The 18598-nt window shown below is 43.6% G+C and overlaps 1 protein-coding gene across 1 annotated transcript; it reads right to left on the bottom strand.

Moving 5' to 3' along the window:
• Nucleotides 1–14041: 14041 nt before the first annotated feature.
• On the bottom strand, nt 14042–16643 carry cdkn1cb (cyclin dependent kinase inhibitor 1Cb). The gene is made up of 3 exons (XM_073049205.1): nt 15931–16643; nt 15373–15514; nt 14042–14749 (listed from the first exon to the last, which is right to left on the bottom strand). The coding sequence occupies exons 1-2, from the start codon at nt 16430–16432 to the stop codon at nt 15408–15410; spliced, it is 609 nt and encodes a 202-aa protein (XP_072905306.1). The 5' UTR covers nt 16433–16643; the 3' UTR covers nt 14042–14749; nt 15373–15407.
• Nucleotides 16644–18598: the final 1955 nt, after the last annotated feature.

Raw genomic sequence — 18598 nt, 5'->3', positions numbered from 1 at the left:
CTGAAAAGAGAGGCAGAGGATAATTAAACTGGTCAAACAGTGACATCCCATGTGCTCAATGCTGTAAGGTGTTATGGGCGATCTCTGCCCATATCAAATGGTCATACCACTCATCAGCTCTTTTTGAGGCCAGGCATTTCAGGGTACCTTCTAAATCTTGGCAGGTCCGCTCCATCCGGCCATTGGACTGTGGGTGAAATGCAGATGAAAGGCTTGCTGTTGTCCCTATCAGTTTACAGAAAGCCTTCCAGAAATGTAATGAGAATTGTGGACCACGATCTGAGACAAAGTCCACTGTGAATCCTTGGGCCCTGAAGACCTAGTCCAGGACAATCTCGGCTGTCTCCGCCGCAGAAGGTAGCTTCTCCAAGCCAATGAACTTACAAGCTTTTGAGAACCGAGCGACAACCACCATGATGACTGGATGGCGGGAGACCTGTGACAAAGTCTATGAAGATGTGTGCCCAAGGTCTTTTCTGAATGGTTAGATGTGGAGGAGCCCTTGAGGTTGGGTACAAGACTCCTTGTCCCGGCACACACCTCGCATGTCTGCACCTACTGCCGAACCTCTTTCATCATTCCGGCCACTAATACCTCCTCTTGATAAACTCAAGGGTCTTGGTAATCCCTGGGTGTGTGGTCATTCTTGATGAATGTCTCCACTGCAGTACCTAGGACTGGAAGAATTTGGGTAGGAGGGCTGTCCTCTTTGTGCTTGGGTCTTGTAAGCAAGCGCGTTGATCCCCCAACGAATTGGCAACACCACCCTGGTTTGCGGCAAAATGTTGGTAGGCTGCTCCTCTCATTCGGACTGGAGGGTCAGGGCAACAGGCTTCTGGTTCTTAGACCCCAGTCGCTAGGTCAGGATGAAATTAAACTGGTTAAAAAACAAAGACCACCTGGCCTGCCTAGAATTCAGCCTCTTGGCCTCCTGAATATAGACCAGGTTCTTATGGTCAGTCCAAACACTAAAAGGGCTCTTGTCCCCCTCCAGTCAGTAGCGTCATTCCTCCAAAGCTGACGTACCCACAAGAAGCTCCTAATTCCAATGTCATAGTTCCTCTCTGTTGGGGATAGCTGCCTGGAGAAGAATGCACATGGGTGCAGTTTATTGTCCAAAGGTGGTCATTGAGACAAGGTGGCACCTACTCCAATGACTGAGGCGTCCATCTCCACAATGAAGGGAAGGTCCGGGTTAGGAGAAACCAAGATGGGAGCTGTAGTAAACCATTGTTCAAGCTCTGCAAAAAGCAGCCTACACTTCAATAGTCCAAATGAAAGGGCCCATGGATTCCTTAGTTAGGGCTGTCAGCAGAAATGTCACCAAGCTGAAGTTCCTGAAGTTAGCAAAACCCAGGATTATTGTACATTTTTGATATTGGATGCTGGTGGCCAGTCTCTGACTGCATGGACCTCGGTAGGGTCCATCTTGAGATTACCATTCGAAATGATGAAACCCAAAAATGAAACAGTCATCACATGAGACTCGGAAACTTGGGACGTCTCCAACTTGACGTAAAATGCATGGTCTAGCAGTCTCTTTAAAACGTCCATGACGTTAAGGATGTGCTCCTCCATGAGCATGGACTTCAAGAAGATTATGATATCATCCATAGAACCATAGAACACTACAGCACAGTACAGGCCCTTCAGCCCTCCATGTTGTGCCGACCCATATAATCCTTAAAAAAGGAGTACTAAACCCTAAAAAACAAGTACTAAACCCAAGTAAATGAAGGCATTCTTATTGAGAGTATCCCATGGCACGTCGCTTTCTAAAGGCTTGGAAAACAGTTGGGGTATTCACAAGGCGAAAGGGCATAATCTGGTACTCAGTGTCCTGTCTGAGAATTGAATGCCATCTTCCACTCATCGCCCTCCTTGATATGAACCAGATTGTAAGCAATCTGGAGGTCTAATTTTGTGAGTACCCTCACCCCCTTGGAGCAACTCAAAATCTGTATGCATAAGAAGAAGGGAGTAGTGATACTTAGTCATTATGCAGTTTAATCAATGCACGCCCGCAGGTTCACATCTTCTTTTATATGAAGAAGGAACCTGTGCCAGCGGGTGAGGTGGAGAGCCAAATGAAGCCTGTGGCAAGAGCTTCCTTTATGTTTCTCTCTGGGCCTGAGAGCACATACAAATAACCCCACAGAGGACAAGTACTTGGTAGCAGGTCTATGGCACAGTCATAGGGTCAGTACGGTGGTAGAGTCGAGGCCTTTCCCTTGCTGAAGACCTCCTCTAAGTCCTTGTAAACAGAGGAGATTTCAACTGGTTTGGGTGTTGCTATCTCCTCCAGACCTTCCTTCAAGGATGACTCCTAAGATTTCTCTTGTGTGGTGCGAGTTGACGGGCTTCAGAGTCCTCTCTCTGAGCTCACAAGTTCATCTGTGGAAACAAAGTCTGACTCCCCAAAGGCAACGACAATGTAATGTTACAGAGGGTTCTTGCATTCTCTGGAACTGGCTTCATGGATCACAGTAAAGGAGTCTTTCCCTTTCTTGAGACCTGCTGGCTGGTTCCCTTCAGCTTAGCAGCAAGTCTCCCAGACTGCTCAGGTCTCTCTTTGGTCTTCTCCTGACCTAGAAAGTCCCTCTCTCTAGTTCCTGTGGGATTCCAACTAGACTGGATCATGACTCACACTGTTCTGTTGGCCAGAACTGGCTTGTCCACTCTTGAGGACTGGAGTAGGTCTCCAGAAGGTCTCATGTTCCCTTGTATAGGGAACCCTGTCCTCTTATTGGTCATTGTTCACTAGAGAGTCAGAACACCATGCTGTAAGCAAAGCCTCTTACCGTGACTGGACCAAGCAATGATTCTCCCTTCTTTCCAGTCCATGAATGGGTTATGCTGGGACAGCCAAGGATATCTAAGGATATGGGGTATGAGTGCTGAGTCAATAATGCAGAAATTAATGTCTTCTACATGATCCCCTATCCTCAACTGCAGCACCACAGTCTGGATCTGCTAGGAACATAGCGTTCAGCTGTCCAAAACAGTTACAAACAAGGACTGACTCAACTTTTGCAGCAGTATGTCGAACTGATGGGCAGTTTTGAAATCTATAAAATTATCCACTGTCCCAAAGTCCACATAAGCCTTCACTTGCCTTAAGTTCTTATCGCAAAACTAAAATCCACAGGATTGGACACAGTGGCTGCTACTGTCACAGTCCTCCCAACACTGGATGGTTGTAACAGTTCCCCAGGTGGCTGCAGCTTCAGACTTTTGTCCTTCAGGTGACCTGCTTCCCTGCAGTAAAAGCAGCAACCTTGATTCCAATACCAGGACCTCTCATCGGCAGAGAGTCTAGTGCAACCGACCTGCATGGGTTCAACTGGATCTTGAGCAGGTGATGGGCTGGTCATGGCCCAAGGTTGGGGAGTGGCACTGCGATGCCTAGGGACTGGGCTCCGACCAGCTCTCTTCGACCTCCTGAAGTGGTCCCACTTTCGCTCTCCCAGCCGATTATCGAGACAGATGGATTAGTTGATAAAAACCTCTAAGTTCTCTGCTGGCTCTCCCAAGGCGAGGGCATTCTTTAGTTCATCTCAGAGTCCATGGCAGTATAGTGTGGCCAAGGCCTCCCTGTTCCAATCGCTTTCCTGGGCCAAGGTCCAAAATTCAATTGCATAGTCGGCCGCTGACCGTCCCCCACATTGGATCTTCATCAGACAGTCTGAGGCTTGGCTAGCTCCGGTGGGGTGATGAAACACTTTCCTCATGACGACCATGAACTCCTCCAAATCCGCACAGAACTCTGACCTACATTCCCAATGCATGGTAACCCAGGCCAGGGCTCTTCCAGTCAGGAGAGCGATAATGAAGGCCACTTTTGCATACTCCAAAGGGAACTGAGACAGTTGAAGTTCAAATACTAATGAGTACTGAATGAGAAAGTCGCAGCAAGAGCCTGGATTACTGAAGAATTTCTATGGGGTTGGAAGATGTACTGGCTCCGGAGCGGAACCATCTGGTTCTCCCAAGTGACTCTGGCTTCCTCCTTGCAAAAGTTGACCAATGGCTACCTGGAGGTTGTGAATCTCCAGGCTCTATCTGGAAATACCTTCGCTGTGGCTGGTCACAGTGGGACGATAGACTCTGATACCCTCCTGGGTCCATGTTGGCTCAATCATACTGTGACCAAAGTCCTTGATGAGAATGGCTTGGTCTCAGGTATGTGAGGCTGGGACTGAGACACAGTATCAAACAGGATCGAGAAACCAAACACAAATCAAACACTAGACAAAATCACTGGTAGGGTTACGATTGAGCATTGAACCTATGTTCAGATGTTCCTTAAATACTCAATTCTTGGATTCCAAAGCATGATTACCAATTAACGGGAATGTCCTAAGCCCTCCTCTAGCTCTCTGTACTCTGGAGAGTTAGAGCATTTACATCTCAGAAGCTGGCATAGGTAGGAGCAGCTTGTAACAACTACCTCATCCTGAATGTCAAATAACTGAACCTTCTTGACCAATCTCCCATGTGGGACCCTGTCAAAGCCTTGCTAAAATCCATGTGTTTCCATCCACTGCCTTTCCTTCCTCAAATTTCTTGGTGACCTCCTTGAAATACTCTATATGATTGGTTAGACATGGCCTATCATGCACAAGAATGTTGATTATCCCTAATCAGGCCCTGTCTATTCAAATACATATATATCTGGTCCTTTAGAATGTCTCCCAATAACTTACACACTACTGACAGGTTCATCAGCCTTTAGTTTCCCAGCTTATTCTTAGGTCTTTTCTTAAACAACATTAGCTATCTTCCAATTCTCTGGCACTTCACCCATGGCTAAGGACATTTTAAATATGTCTGCTAGGCCCTTGCAATTTCTGCATTAGCCTCCTACAATGTCCAAGAGGACACTTTGTCAAGGCATATAGATTTATCCACCCTAATCTGCTTCAAGACAGCAAACACCTCCTCCACTCTAATCTGTATACAGCCCATAAGCTCACTGCGATTCAATAGACTCTGTGTCCATCTTCCAGGTAAATCCATCTGCAAAAATTCCAATTAAGATCTCCCCCATCTCTTTAGGTTCCATGCATAGATGGTCACACTGATCTTCAAGAGGACCAATTTTGTCCCTTGATATCCTTTTGCCCTTAATATACCTGTAGAAGCTCTTTGGATTCTCCTTCAACTTGTCTGCTAGAGCAACCTTTTTGTTAGCCCTCCTGATCTCCCTGTTAAGTGTTTTCTTGCATTTCTTATACTGCACGTGCCTCATTTATTCCTTGCTCCCTATACCTGCTGTACATCTCCATCTTAACTAGGGTTTCAATATGTTTCAAAAACCAATATTCTCTAAACCTGTGAGCTTTGCCTTTTATTCTGACAGTAACATACAAACTCTGTACTCCCAAAGTTTCACTTCTGAAGGCCTCCCACGTACCAAGCATGCCTTTGCCAGATAACAACCTAACCCAATCCACATTTTCCAGATCCTTTCTGACACCATCAAAACTGGCCTTTCTCCAATTTAGAATCTCAACCCGAGGACCAGACCTATCCTTCTCCATAATTATCTTGAAACCTATGAAATTATGATTACTATATCCAAAGTGCTACCCTACACACACTACTGTCATCTGTCCTGTCTCATTACCTAATAGGAGATCCAGTATCACACTCACTATATATTGATTAAGGAAACTTTCCTGAACACATTTAACAAGCTCAATCCCGTTAAGCCTTTTATGGTATTAGAGTCATCTTCAAATTTCACTTTTGAAGGCCTCCTACTTACCAAGTACACCTTTCCAAATAACAGCCTCTCCCAAACCACACTTGTCAGATCACTTATGATACCATCAAAATTGGCCTTTCTCCAATTTAGAATCTCAACCTACAGACCAGACTTATCTTCTTTGCTTATTTAATTTGAAACTAATTGCATTATGGGATCACTAGATGCAAAGTGTTCTCCTACACAAACTTCTGTCACCTGATAACAGATCAAGTATCACTCACTCTCTCTTTGGGACTTCTACATACTGATCAAGAAAACTTTCCTGAACACACTTGACAAACTCTATCCCATCTCGTCCTTTTACAGTATGGCAGTCCCAGTCTATATGTGGAAAACTAAAGTCGCCTACTATAACAGCCTTACCTATCTACAAATTTGTTCCTCTAAATCCCGCTGACTATTGGCAGGTTTAAATTATAATCCCATTAACACGATCATCCCTTTCTTATTCCTTAGTTTCACCCATATGGCCTCAGTCGACAAGTTCTTCAGTCTATCCTGTCTGAGCACTGCCGTGACATTTCCCTTGACTAGTAATGCCACCCCTCCCCCTTTAATCCCTCCTGCTCTATTATGTCTAAAACAACAGAATCTCAGAACACTGAGCTGCCAGTCCTGCTCCTCCAGCAAGCAAGTCTCACTAATGGCTACAATGTCATAATTCCACATGCTAACCCATACTCTAAGCTCATCCAGCTTTCCTATAATACTTCTTACACTGAACTAGACACAGTTCAGAACATTATTCCCACCATACTCAACTTTTCAGTCCCTGTCTTTGTAAGTAGATTTAACTACATCTTTCCCCACAACTACTCCACTATCTGCCCCTGCACTCTGGTTCCCATCCCACTGCCACCCTTTTAAAACCTCTGGATCAGCACTAGCAAACCTTCCTGCTAGGATATTAGTGCCCTTCGTGTTCTACCTCAGTTCTCCCATTTTAAGAGCAGCCACTTTTCCCAAGTTATGTAGGTGAGCCATAGAATCTGGTGGCAGAGGGAGAATTTTAAAAGGGATTGGTCTGAGATGAATAGAATTGGGACAATTGGTTGGTCCAGACTGCATGAGATGAAGGAGCTGTTTCTATACTGCAGGACTCTGTGATACCCTGTGTGGGTACAGGATGCTGAGAATGCATACAGCAGAAGTCAATAATTCTGGGCCAGTAGGTGGGTCATGAAGAAGGTTCATCTAGGTTCCTGGTACCTTGAAGTTTGCTACCCAATCGTGGACAGAGAGAGAAAGTTTGGATGCATTTGATGTGCCCTTCTCTGCAAGACCCCGTGGAGCTGAAAGTGGTCTGAACATCATCCCTTCTCTTTATTTAACCCTTGGACCAAATAGCCCGACGTAAATACATATATGACTGGACTATTTATTTTCCTTATCGTGTTTCTTTCTTCACAACTCCGTGTAGTGGTAAGACTATTTCCTCCTGATTTGAGATTTGTAACGTATGATAAGCCTCACTCCCTAATCTTATAGTAAACTGTTCCGATAAAAACAGAGGGGGTGGGGTGAAAGCGGAACAGAACACGGCCAGTTCAGCGAACGCGTCTTGGGCCGCGACGGCTAATATTTTCCTCCAGTACTCTCGCAGGGGTTTAGAATTCTCCGGTAAACGTATCTGTGCTGAGAAATCGGTCCGGGGCAGGCGAAGCCGGCCTCTCGCTGTCCATCGAACAAGCTGCCACGAGTTCCTTGTCACTCAGGCTTCTGCCTGGCCGCTTTGCCTGAATGGGTCTCCATTGTTTGCACAGGAGATAAATCCGCTCCCAACACCTGGGAGCGACCAAGCACGAGAGGAGAAAATCAGCTTCTTCCTTTTCATTGCACTGGTGGCTAAATAGGGCTTCGAGAGAACAAGGGCAAAAAAAAATGTTGGTGCCCGATTCGCCCAATTGCGGCAGCTACAACTTAAGTTAATTGTGGGTGCCACAGTAATATAGCGGTTAGCGCGATGCTGTAAGGAGTTTGTACGTTCTCCCCGTATAAACGGGTTCTCTCCGGGTGCACCGATTTCCTCCCACAGTCAATGCAATGTCAATTTAGTCCCAGGTAGTTGTTAAAAGGATTGGTTAATTGGTTATTGTAAATTGTCCCGTGATCGGGCTAGGATTAAATCGGGTGCTATCGGGCGACTCAGCTTGAAGCCTGTTCCGCTCTGTATCAATATCGAATGTATTTAATCTAGAAAAGCGTTGCAAATTGCTTCATAGGAGTTATCAATCAAAGTTCGACACCAAGACAATATTAGTGCAGCGTAATCAACAGCTTGGGTTTAAGAGTATTTTAAAAGGACACTGAAGCGAAGGAGGTGAATTACAATACCAAAGTGGAGTCCTTTGTCTTTATTTTACGTTTTTCAAGTGAGCAACAAATACCTCTACGACAAGATAAGTAGCTCTGTCAACTCAACACCAACTTAATTCCCGGTAGTTTTTAAAAAGATAGGCTATTTCTTCGCATTAAATAAATAAAAACAGAAAATGCTGGTCAGAAAATGTGTAGAGATTCCCTTTGATTTACCAACAGTACGAGCAATCTACTAAATGCCTAGGGTGGACTAGCTGTGGGTATTTGTTACAACATCTTTAAATTGTCAGCTATTTTGTATTACATTTGCCCTTAAAGGAGCAGTGCTTCATCTGTAGCGTTACTTGTGTGAAGAAATTGTTCCTCGCTGGCTATGTGCCGCTCTTTAAACATAACTGCGCTTTAACTGACGCTTCTCCGCTGACTTTACTGTCCACCTCCCAGTTTCCGCACGGTCGGCCGGTTTCATTCTGGCGCTGCTCAGGGGCACACGATTGATCGGTCGCGCCTGGTGGTTGGTGAGCTGTTCCCCTGAGCCCGCGCCTGTTCGCGCCCCTAAGACTGATTGATTGATTGATTGATCGATCGGTCTTGTTCCGCCCGCTCCGAGGAGATTGCCGAGCGCACTCCGCAATGCCGCTCCTCCGAGGGGCCAGGCCAGTAAGGGAGCCGCTTTTCCCGCGCATACAATCATTGCGAAAGATGGGCGTGATCTGCTCAGGTACTATTTCTAATTGCCAAATATTTCTACACAAAATAAAGAGGCGGATGCAAAAAGCCCAGTAGGTTGCTTCATATTGACTCTATATGATTCAAAACGCATGAAATAAATGAAAATACTTTCTCGGGTGTTATTTAAAACTTCATTTTGCCACACTCCTGCGTATCTCAAATTAGTTTATTGTCATAGTCACCAGGGTACAATGAAATTCCTTGGGGTTTTTTGTGTGAATCTCTCGGAGTAATAAATTGAAGCAACTGATCGATTTTCTTCTAGGCAAAATTTGACGGGACAACGAAATGTTTTCCCGCTTCTTGCGCCTTTTTTTTTGGTCCGAAACCTCACTCACAAAACTATTTGGTATCACTGTTTGTAACACATAAAATAACAGAAGTCACCGCGACCAATCATTTGAGGTTTGCCTGATATAATTTATTAAGAGAGACAGGTTGTTAACACCATGACCCCTCCTCAGGGTGCGCTGGAAGAGGAGGTACAACCCAAGGAGCTGCTGATACCGCTAATCACTCCCGTAGACCCTTCTTGTTGTTATCGGGACCCTGGCTACATAATGGGAGTATGTGAGAAGGCAGACGGCACTCATTAGTGTTTTCGTTCTGATTGAGGTCGATCGAGCTGATTGCGAGCCCCGGGACGGGAGTGCTTTAATTCGGGTACAATAGCTTATTTACAGGTCAATAGCGTGGCACGCTCACTCCAACCCTCAGCCTAAACGCGCCATGAAGCTCTCTTTTGTTATTCATCCACAAACGTCGTCTGCTTCGAAACAAACCTTAGTGCCAGATGCCCTGTGTAAAATGCTAATTGTCTTAGCTTTCTCTCTCCCCCTCCTCCCCTTCTCTCTCTCTCTGGAATTAAATTGTATTGCTCTGCAGATGGGCAAGGAATGTCTGTGGATTTAAACCGAGGCGCGGTCCCCCATCCAGACCTTGAATGTGCTAAATCTGATAAATCAGCTTTGTAACATTGAGTGTAAAGCTAGCCTCGCCAACCAGTCCACTGTCCCACTGTGTCAGTACCAATATTCAGCGGAGTTATAGGAAATTGCCATTAGGTTCATGCAGGGGTCACGTTAAGATCTTTCTCAAAATCAGTATTTGGTTTCCGCTGTTTACTTAATATATGATTTATTTTAAAAAAAATAAGGCAACAATAGTTTGCGTCACACAATGGAGGAGTGGACCGCGACGGACTGTTGCAGTAAGCAACAGGATTGACTGTTCAATGAAACGGTGCAATGTTCAGATTAAAAGACCCAGGATTGCAGTCACTCTTCATATTATATATATAAAATAAAATTCTGATTAAAAATAGTACTTGCTGTATTTCCCATACTTTCAATGTAAGGGAGCGTGTTGTCTGATATTTGAAGCTCATATGAGACAAACCATTGCATTCTGGACCATATGAGTTTTCCATTTGTCCTAATTTAAAATGACGGCAAAGTTAGCAAACCCCTCCAGATTCTCAGTGTGATTAACAGATTCTGAACGAAGTCCTCACCTACTCGCAAGCAAATGTAAACAATCTCCATCCGAAAAAAGCAACAAAAAACTGTATTGGTTATTTGGTTGATTCCTCCTTATTTCACTATCTTCTCTTCCTCCCTCCCCTGAAGAAAATGGATTTTGTTGACCCAAGTTTGCAATATCCTTCGGTCAAATTCCATGTGATGCTTTACGCAAGATAAACTCGAACAGCTTTTGCAGTTTGGCTTGCAGATTCCTGGCCTTATTATTAATAATAAAAGGTATGAATGGTTCATGGAAGACGCAACACTTTCAGCTAAGGATTATTTCCGAATACGACCGCAATAAGTATTATACAGCAGTGGTGATAATCGCCTTATGGAAGAAATGAAACCTTTACGCATACAATGACAGCAGATTAGGTTACGGAGACCACATAGTTATTTAAAGATTTAGGTTTCACACAACTTGTTGCGATATTGTATGCCCACTGAATAAAATATTCAATAATATAATTATAAGTAGACCGATTTTAGTAGCAGGTAAATTACATGGATCAAATAAAGCACCCCATTGCAGATGTGTTAGTCGAAACTAGAGGGTCGCTACTTTCTTCAATGACTGACGTTTTCACGAGTGTTTGAAGAGCTATGTGGGCGCCTCTTTGAAGATCAGAGATTTCGAACACATGATAGAGCCAAAGTCTTCCCTCCGCCTTAAATCGAACTGAACATGAGTTTTTCTAGGTGGTCAATGAGTAATAAGTAAACGGATGCTGCGGCTAGTGATACACACATGATGTAGTTACGTTGAGCCCTCTGAGGTTGCTTAATGTGTCTGGAGTGATGTTGATTCTGATTCGTCTGAGTTTTCACCATGTGTGAATCTTGAAACCACCTTCTCAGACCAAAGTCTACGGGAAGGTTTAATTCGTCCGGTGCAATGTTTACATTCATTCCACCAGAACCATATATATATTTGGAGAAATAGAACGAGGTGGATGATCTCGTAGATAGCAGTTGCATTTTCAACCATAAGATACGGAATAGTTAGGGAAAAACGTAATGAGTTTTCCTATTTAATTAATAATTAATATTATTCTTGTGAATTATTTTATCTTCTGGTCAGTTATTGATTAAAATATATTCGTCACGTGGAAATAATCAATCATTTCTCCTTAAAATTTAGAACCTACTGATTCATTGAATCCACTATTAATTAATGTATGCGGGTTTCATTACAATGAGACATATATAGACAGGTCTGTTGATATCAGTCATGATTAATATGGTAGCTCTAATAAAAGATAGTTACATTTAGCCTAAAAATGTGTGTGTGTGTACACAAGGGAGAAGCTGTATGGAGTTTAATGTCAAGCAAATATACTTCACTATATGCGATTATAGCCGAATTTTCTAAATTACAGTTTTGAAATGTAATGCTATTTATAGACCGGTTATCCCGAAATAAATTGCCTCGAATATGGTGCATCTCTATAAAGTCTCTAAAGCAGGGGTTCCCAACTTTACTTATGCCGTAGACCCCTACCATTAACAGAGGGGTCCGTAAACTCCTGCTCTAACGATTGGATCATTGTGGCTTTGGTTTTAGTTTATATTATATTGCGTATCTCCCTATTCACTTAGTCCCTGATCAGTGTTCTAAGGTAACAAAAGGATTTTTTTCATCTTTTGCATACAGTATATCCACACATATGGCTTATTTACCCCGCAGTATCGTCCAGTTCATTCAACTACTCTAAAACTATAGACACATATGGGTTTGGTTTATAATTAGCTGGATATCTCTCATAGTTAGATTATCTCCCCTCCCTCTCTCTTATTCGCTTCTATATAAAGCAGCCAAACAAAGTTCCAATTGTTCCCGATGCAAGACATTATCGCTCCGAATAAATAGATCTCGACGATGTCTACACGGACTTGCCATATGGCTACAAACCTCGCGAATAATAGGGGCCCAGTGTGCTTTGTGTCTGTAATGAGAACAGGGCTCCGGCACTGTTACTACAAAAAAATACAGTACAATAATCATCTACAACCTGAGCCACAGAGTGATGGGCATGTCTGACTATATTACATGACTGCGACACACACACACACACACATATTCTAGCATCAGATTCATATATTTGGAGCAGAGTACTATATAAGTGAGTCATTGTGATTTCGATGAGGCTATTTTAGTTGGAGACTGGCTTCACAATGGTGCATAAGACACCTGCTTCCATTCTAGCAGGAGAGAGCCTATAAATCGGGCTCCATACAGCTGCCTTTCCTGAGTCCATTGTTAATATTGTTTAACATGGCCACTGAAGTACAAAGAGCATTCCCACTACCCCTCCCCCTCGGGAAATAAAAATGATATTGCTAACACTCTGTATTGTGCGGGTTTCGCTCTCTCAGCCGTTGGCTGAGGAGACTCGCTGTCATTCAATCTCAGTAATTTCGAGGCCGACGAGCCTCTTATTATTTGGTTATCCATTTCACTCTGAATTTGTATGAGTGCTGGGTGTTTTCCAGCACGTGTTGTTTTTATTTTTGACTTGCCAGCCACAATAATCTTTTGTTTTGGGTTCCTTCTCTGGCATCTTTGTGTCTTCTGGGTGGTTGGGGAGGGAGCGTCCGCCGATGATTGGAATTTCAGACGATCTATTTTCCAATTCCCCAATTACATCTTGTTTATTTCCGATGGAGAAATGCTGACACGGAAGGGCGGTGATACAGTTGCTCTGAGAGCGAGAAGCTCACGGAGATAGTTCGGGTTAAACGTTTAAAACGATGGTCTTGTTTTCGTTGTCAACCCCCACCCCTCCCATCCCCATCACTTTACGCCACATACACTCACACACATGAGGTAAATCATGGCTCCAGGTTATTAGGCTTTGTCGGTACGAACATTAGTTGATTAGAAGCAATCTGTTGTTACATTAATGGCAACTAGACAAAAGTAACAGATCCTACTCGGCGCACGCAACCCTGAAAGAATAAAGTCAATGTTGAATGTAAATGATCTTACTTTTCATCTTATTCTAAGGGCTCACTGGATTCAATTCTAAAGATTTGGATAGAAGCGAATAAAGCTTTGTTGACGGTGATTTTAATGGAAATATGTAAGCATTTGGAGAGTAACGCTTGTCTTTGATATTATCTCTAGGACACGTTTCTTAACTAACTCGCTTCGGGACAATGGAAGAGATGCCTTCCTGATTCAAGGAGAAAGTTACACACGGGCCATCAATCTCGAGTCACCCTCCCCCCACTCAACTCCCTGAGAGTTTTATTGTTGGAAGAATCAAACTGAGAAGGCGGGAACTCGGCTGGCGTTGGCTTTGCAGCTAATGTGGCCAGGTGTTTAAAAGTCAATAGAGCCTCAGTGTGAGGACCTGGGGAACACCTAGCTACCCGATAATTAGAGAGACTGAGTTGATGATACCAAGCTACCATTTTTGAAATCATCTCTCATTCAGCCCTGCCTTATATTTACACAAGTCTTAACTGGCGAAATACAAAATATCTTATCGCCAAACGCTTATAAGCTGATTGGCTAATTTCTGCAGTTTTTCAGCATATAACATAAAAGAACGACCCGTTAATACACCCTTAATATTTTCATTGTTAAAACCAGGCACAAAAAGTGAATTTTGAAGTTTCTAATTATTCTTACAGGGCAAATGTGTCAGAGTTCTGATTGAAGAAGGTAAAACGAGACACGACAATATAAACTGTATTCATTTATTCAGCTGCAAAATCCGATGTTTTTGTTTTTCCAAATTTTACCAACACAAAAGTGGCAGTGGTACATGAACGGCTCAGAAAAAAAACATGGAACCCTATGCTCAACCTTCAAGTATACTAAACATTTTGGCTACAAACAAGATGTGGGCGCAAGACACAAACTAAAAATTTTTTTAAAAAAACATTATTTACAGACTTTGTACATGAAGCAAGAATGCCCTTTTGGTCCCTGAACAAAGGGAGCTCACCGGGTGCCAGAAACTGATGAAACCATTCTTAACATAAATAGGAAATATAAGTTAGTATAAGCTTTTGTAATTTACAAATTTACATCTCGAGTTGTACTGAGATTATCAGCAGAGCACTATTTAGAACTTAATTTTCCCCGTAATATATTCATTGTTAAGCATTACACTTCAGACCAGTGTAGATACAAAATGTTCAGATTTGAATTGCTGGCTGTGCTCCTTAACACTGGCTGCAGTGGTTTTTCCACCACTGGGGGGCTGGTTTGCTACATTTACTGTATATGCATACTACAACAATCGAAAGGCGATCAGTCATCCACTCTTCTGATATTCGGGTCAGAGTCCTCTTCTTTTCATCAGTCTTAGGAACAGCAAGGATGGCGATGGTCCCTGTCAGCCACTTCTTTCAGTATAGCAAGAACAAAAACGTAGAGTGCAAATAACTACACGGTTAAGTGAAGAAGAGAAAGAAAACAGTATTAGTATCCAGGTCTGGAAGCATACATCAGATTTGTCAATGGCATTACTAAACCAGATCGCGCCCTCATCAGTGGTGAGTCAGCTCAATCCGGTGGCAGTGACGTCACATAATACCCCTCCCCCAGCTAACACACACGGCTGTGACGTCACTGGCTCCCGGGAGATACGGCAGCAGTTATAACTTCTTAAAATCCTAAAAATATTTAATAACATCGCTAGGCGGAGACATTAAAATCATTGCCACTTTCCAAGGCGAGTTAATTTTCCACATAGATGGTGCTAAACTCATCCACCGTTCCCACAATGTTTACAACGTTTACATTTACAGCACTGTTTCTTAAAAATAAACAGGCAAAAACGTTGCAGCTGACTCGAGACATCAGGCAACTGCGCTCGGTTACTGCAGTTCACAAAATACTGAAGAGAGTCACGGGACAATGACAGCTCAAACCTCGCCCCACTGGCCTGACGTAAAGAGACCAAGTTGTTTACTACTCGCTACTACGAGCCATTTCTCATGTCTGACCCCGTAGTTGTTTTTCTCCCAGTTCATGACTTCTAGTTGTTCGACACGCGATCTACTAACTTTTATTTATGTTGTCCTTCTTTTTATCTTTTTTTTTATCGTATTCTCTTGCGCGGAGTTTGCTCTCCCGGCAGAACAGAAACAGACCCGTTCTCACTCGAAGCTTTGGCTCCGATCGTCCTCTTTCGCTTGGCGAAAAAATCTAATCAGAGAGAAAAACACACACACACGCACACATTTAAATCTAGTACTTTTTTTCCAAACAAGTTATAAACAAAACAAATACATTCCAAGCTAGTTAAAGGAGACACGCAAACATGTTGGGTGAAATTAACTCTTAAATGTTAAAAGTAGTAAACTCCAACATCAGATCGGGTTGTAAGCGCAGATCTCTCGCTTTCCTCACTGGACTAAAAGTTGCTGTGTAAGCAGTTCTCTGGGAGAAGAATTGCAACTACATTACACAGGAATTTTTCGTCTTTCATCCTCTGAATAACAACCACCAGAAAAAGCCACAGTGCAAGCGTCCCCAAGGTAAAAGATATTTTTTTTAAAAAGTGTTCACTTAACGAGCCGAAGGACGAATAGGTGTAGATGTGGTCAGGAATTCCCTCTCACCTGTGATATGTCCAGTAGATCCCCTTTTCCGCGCGCATGCTTGTCTGCTTGGTTTAATTCCTGAGTGCAAGTTATCCGATCGGTTTTCTTGGTTGGTCTCTCTGCTTTCCAGCCCTAACAATCGGTCGACGATCTCCGGGGAGTCCAGGACGGCGGACCCACTACTCTCACTTTCCGAGTTGCAGGACTCGACAACCGGACACTGCAGGCGGACCTTTCCCTTCTGGATGGTCTCCCGGTAGAAACCGGGCACGTCGCTACCTTCCTCCCACTGGTACTCCCCTCCTTCCAGCGGGGTGTCCGTCGCGAAGTTGAAATTCCACTTCTGCTGGGCCTGCTCGCTGATCTCCCGCAGCTTGTTCTTGGTTTCCCGGCGCAGCTCCTCGTGGTCAATGGGTCCGAAGAGACTCCTGCAGACGGCGGTACTCGCTTGGTGAGGGAATGTTCTCCTGGCCGTCATCCTCTCCAAGCTGCTGCTGAAGAGCTGCTGCACGCTGGACATAGCGGGCACCTTAACCCTAACACAAACGAGCGCAGCAAAATGCAGAACCAACCAGGGATTCCTTCTGCAAATAGTCAGCGATAGTAATAACTAAATGGAACGAGAAGCACAGTCCTGGGGCAGGATTCCTTTTTGAAGAAGGGGGGGATTTTTTGGTCCGTTTACTACGATGCCGCGTTTGCGATGTTTGTCTGCAACACCAGCTCGATGCTTTTTAACTAGCGCAGTTCTCCGCCAGCCCAGGAGGGTTGGTCATAATCACACCGTTTCGCTCCCATTGGCTACACAGTGGGCATCGCCTCCTAACTTCGGTCTTCTGATTGGCCTTTTACGTAACCACTTTCCTCCTCCGATTGGTTGCTGTATCTGCCAATCATATTAATTGGCAGGGACCGAGTAGGTGGAGAAGGAAGGAAGGGTGCGCCTGTCTTGATTGACAGCTCCGCGCTCTCTTTGTTTACGCCAGATTCTACTATGCTATTGCAGACTTGCTGAGTGAGGACAATGTTGTAATATTGCAGACACCGGCCTTTTAAATCTCTATCACTACACACCAGCTACAATAACAATTTTGCAGCTGCAAACCAGGTTATCAAACCAATTAGATTATTATGCGTGACCCTTTTTTGTCTGGCAACAATCTGATCGCAATACAGGTAAAATAGCCATGTCCAGTTTATGCATATATATATTTAATAAACTCTCCTGATTATTACGTATTCAGATATGAAGAAACTCCGTTAACCCTTGCATTACCCTTTTAAGCGCGTTTTCTCGTAAAATGCACAATAAAGGTGTTTTCCATCTAAGTATGGATTTTAAATAGTGTTTATCAGCTGCATAGAGAATAAAACATGTTTGAGGGTTCTCGTTAATTATAGGTTTAGTGTTGGTAGACAAAACAATATTCCTGTAGAGTCTGATTACAATGCAGAAAGTCCTTTAAGTAAAGTAAACACAAATCCAGAAAAAAACATGTTCCTTTGTCACATTTGAATACTGTATGAATTGTTTTTGTTTAATATTCATCTTAGACACATCGGTCATTTTGTTATTTTTTCTCGCAGTGAAGCTGACCCTAGACACCTCACGCTCTGCTGGGCGGGGGGAGGAACCCGACACAATTCGGTGTTGTTGCCGAGTTTCGCGCAAAATTCCTCCTTATATGGACAAACTCCGTAAACGACGACCCCCCCCCCCCCACACACACACAATCACACACCTCCCGCCACTACATAATCGCTGATTAGCGATCTCCCTTCTCTAACCCCATGGTTACGTATCACAGTTTGACAGATTCCTCCGGTTACAAAGAAACTGGAAACAGTCCGGTATTGAGCTCTCTATATATTTAATTATTTAGAAAAATAAGACGCACATACACAGACTGATAAGAAGGCGCTGCCCCCATCTTTCCACCACCTTCCCTCCAATCCCGGCAGTAATCCCGCCCTTTAATCGGGGTTTTGTCCTGTCCTCACCGAGCTAACCCCACCTTGTCCACCTCACACACGCAGTATTTCCATTGCCTGATGCAATATTGCCAGTAACTCCGCAACATCCGGAAATGAATAATCAGGATTTGGAAATTTACGTAGATTTTGTAAAATTGCACCAAATTATCCACATTTTTAACATAATTATGCAGCCAGAAGGCGGGGTAGTGCGGATTATTGTTAATAGTTCTGAATCTCCAGCTTCGAATGACAACAGACAGCATCTTCCACCAAATTGTTTTATTCACAGATAAACACATAACCCTCCCTGGACGCTCGAGCATGTTTCAAAGACATCGGATAAAATGCGATGGGATTGCTGCTTACGCAATATGCCGTTTAAACCCGCAAATGTTTTCTACTATCTTGTTTAAAAAATGATCCCTGGCCAGAGTTTTGGCAACGCAGAGGAACCGTTCTTAAATAAAACTATAAATAGATGGATCATGACCCACCCACTCAAAAAATAATCGCAGACATGGAAATAAATTGTTTTGCCATCTCTGCAAATCTCGTGACTCAACCAATACTGCGCTATAAATCTCAAGTAGAACATAACTGATTCCAGGTGGAAACAGACGGTAGATTTTCCAAGGGAAAACAGTCTTTAAAAATACGATTAGAAATTGCTTCCCCCTGAAGCTTTGGAAACGTCGTATGTGTTTGGAAG

This window comes from Hemitrygon akajei, chromosome 6 (genome assembly GCF_048418815.1).
Source record: "Hemitrygon akajei chromosome 6, sHemAka1.3, whole genome shotgun sequence".
Classification (NCBI taxonomy): domain Eukaryota; kingdom Metazoa; phylum Chordata; class Chondrichthyes; order Myliobatiformes; family Dasyatidae; genus Hemitrygon; species Hemitrygon akajei.
Note: the sequence above shows the minus strand (reverse complement) of the source record. Positions and strands in the feature narration are given on the sequence as shown.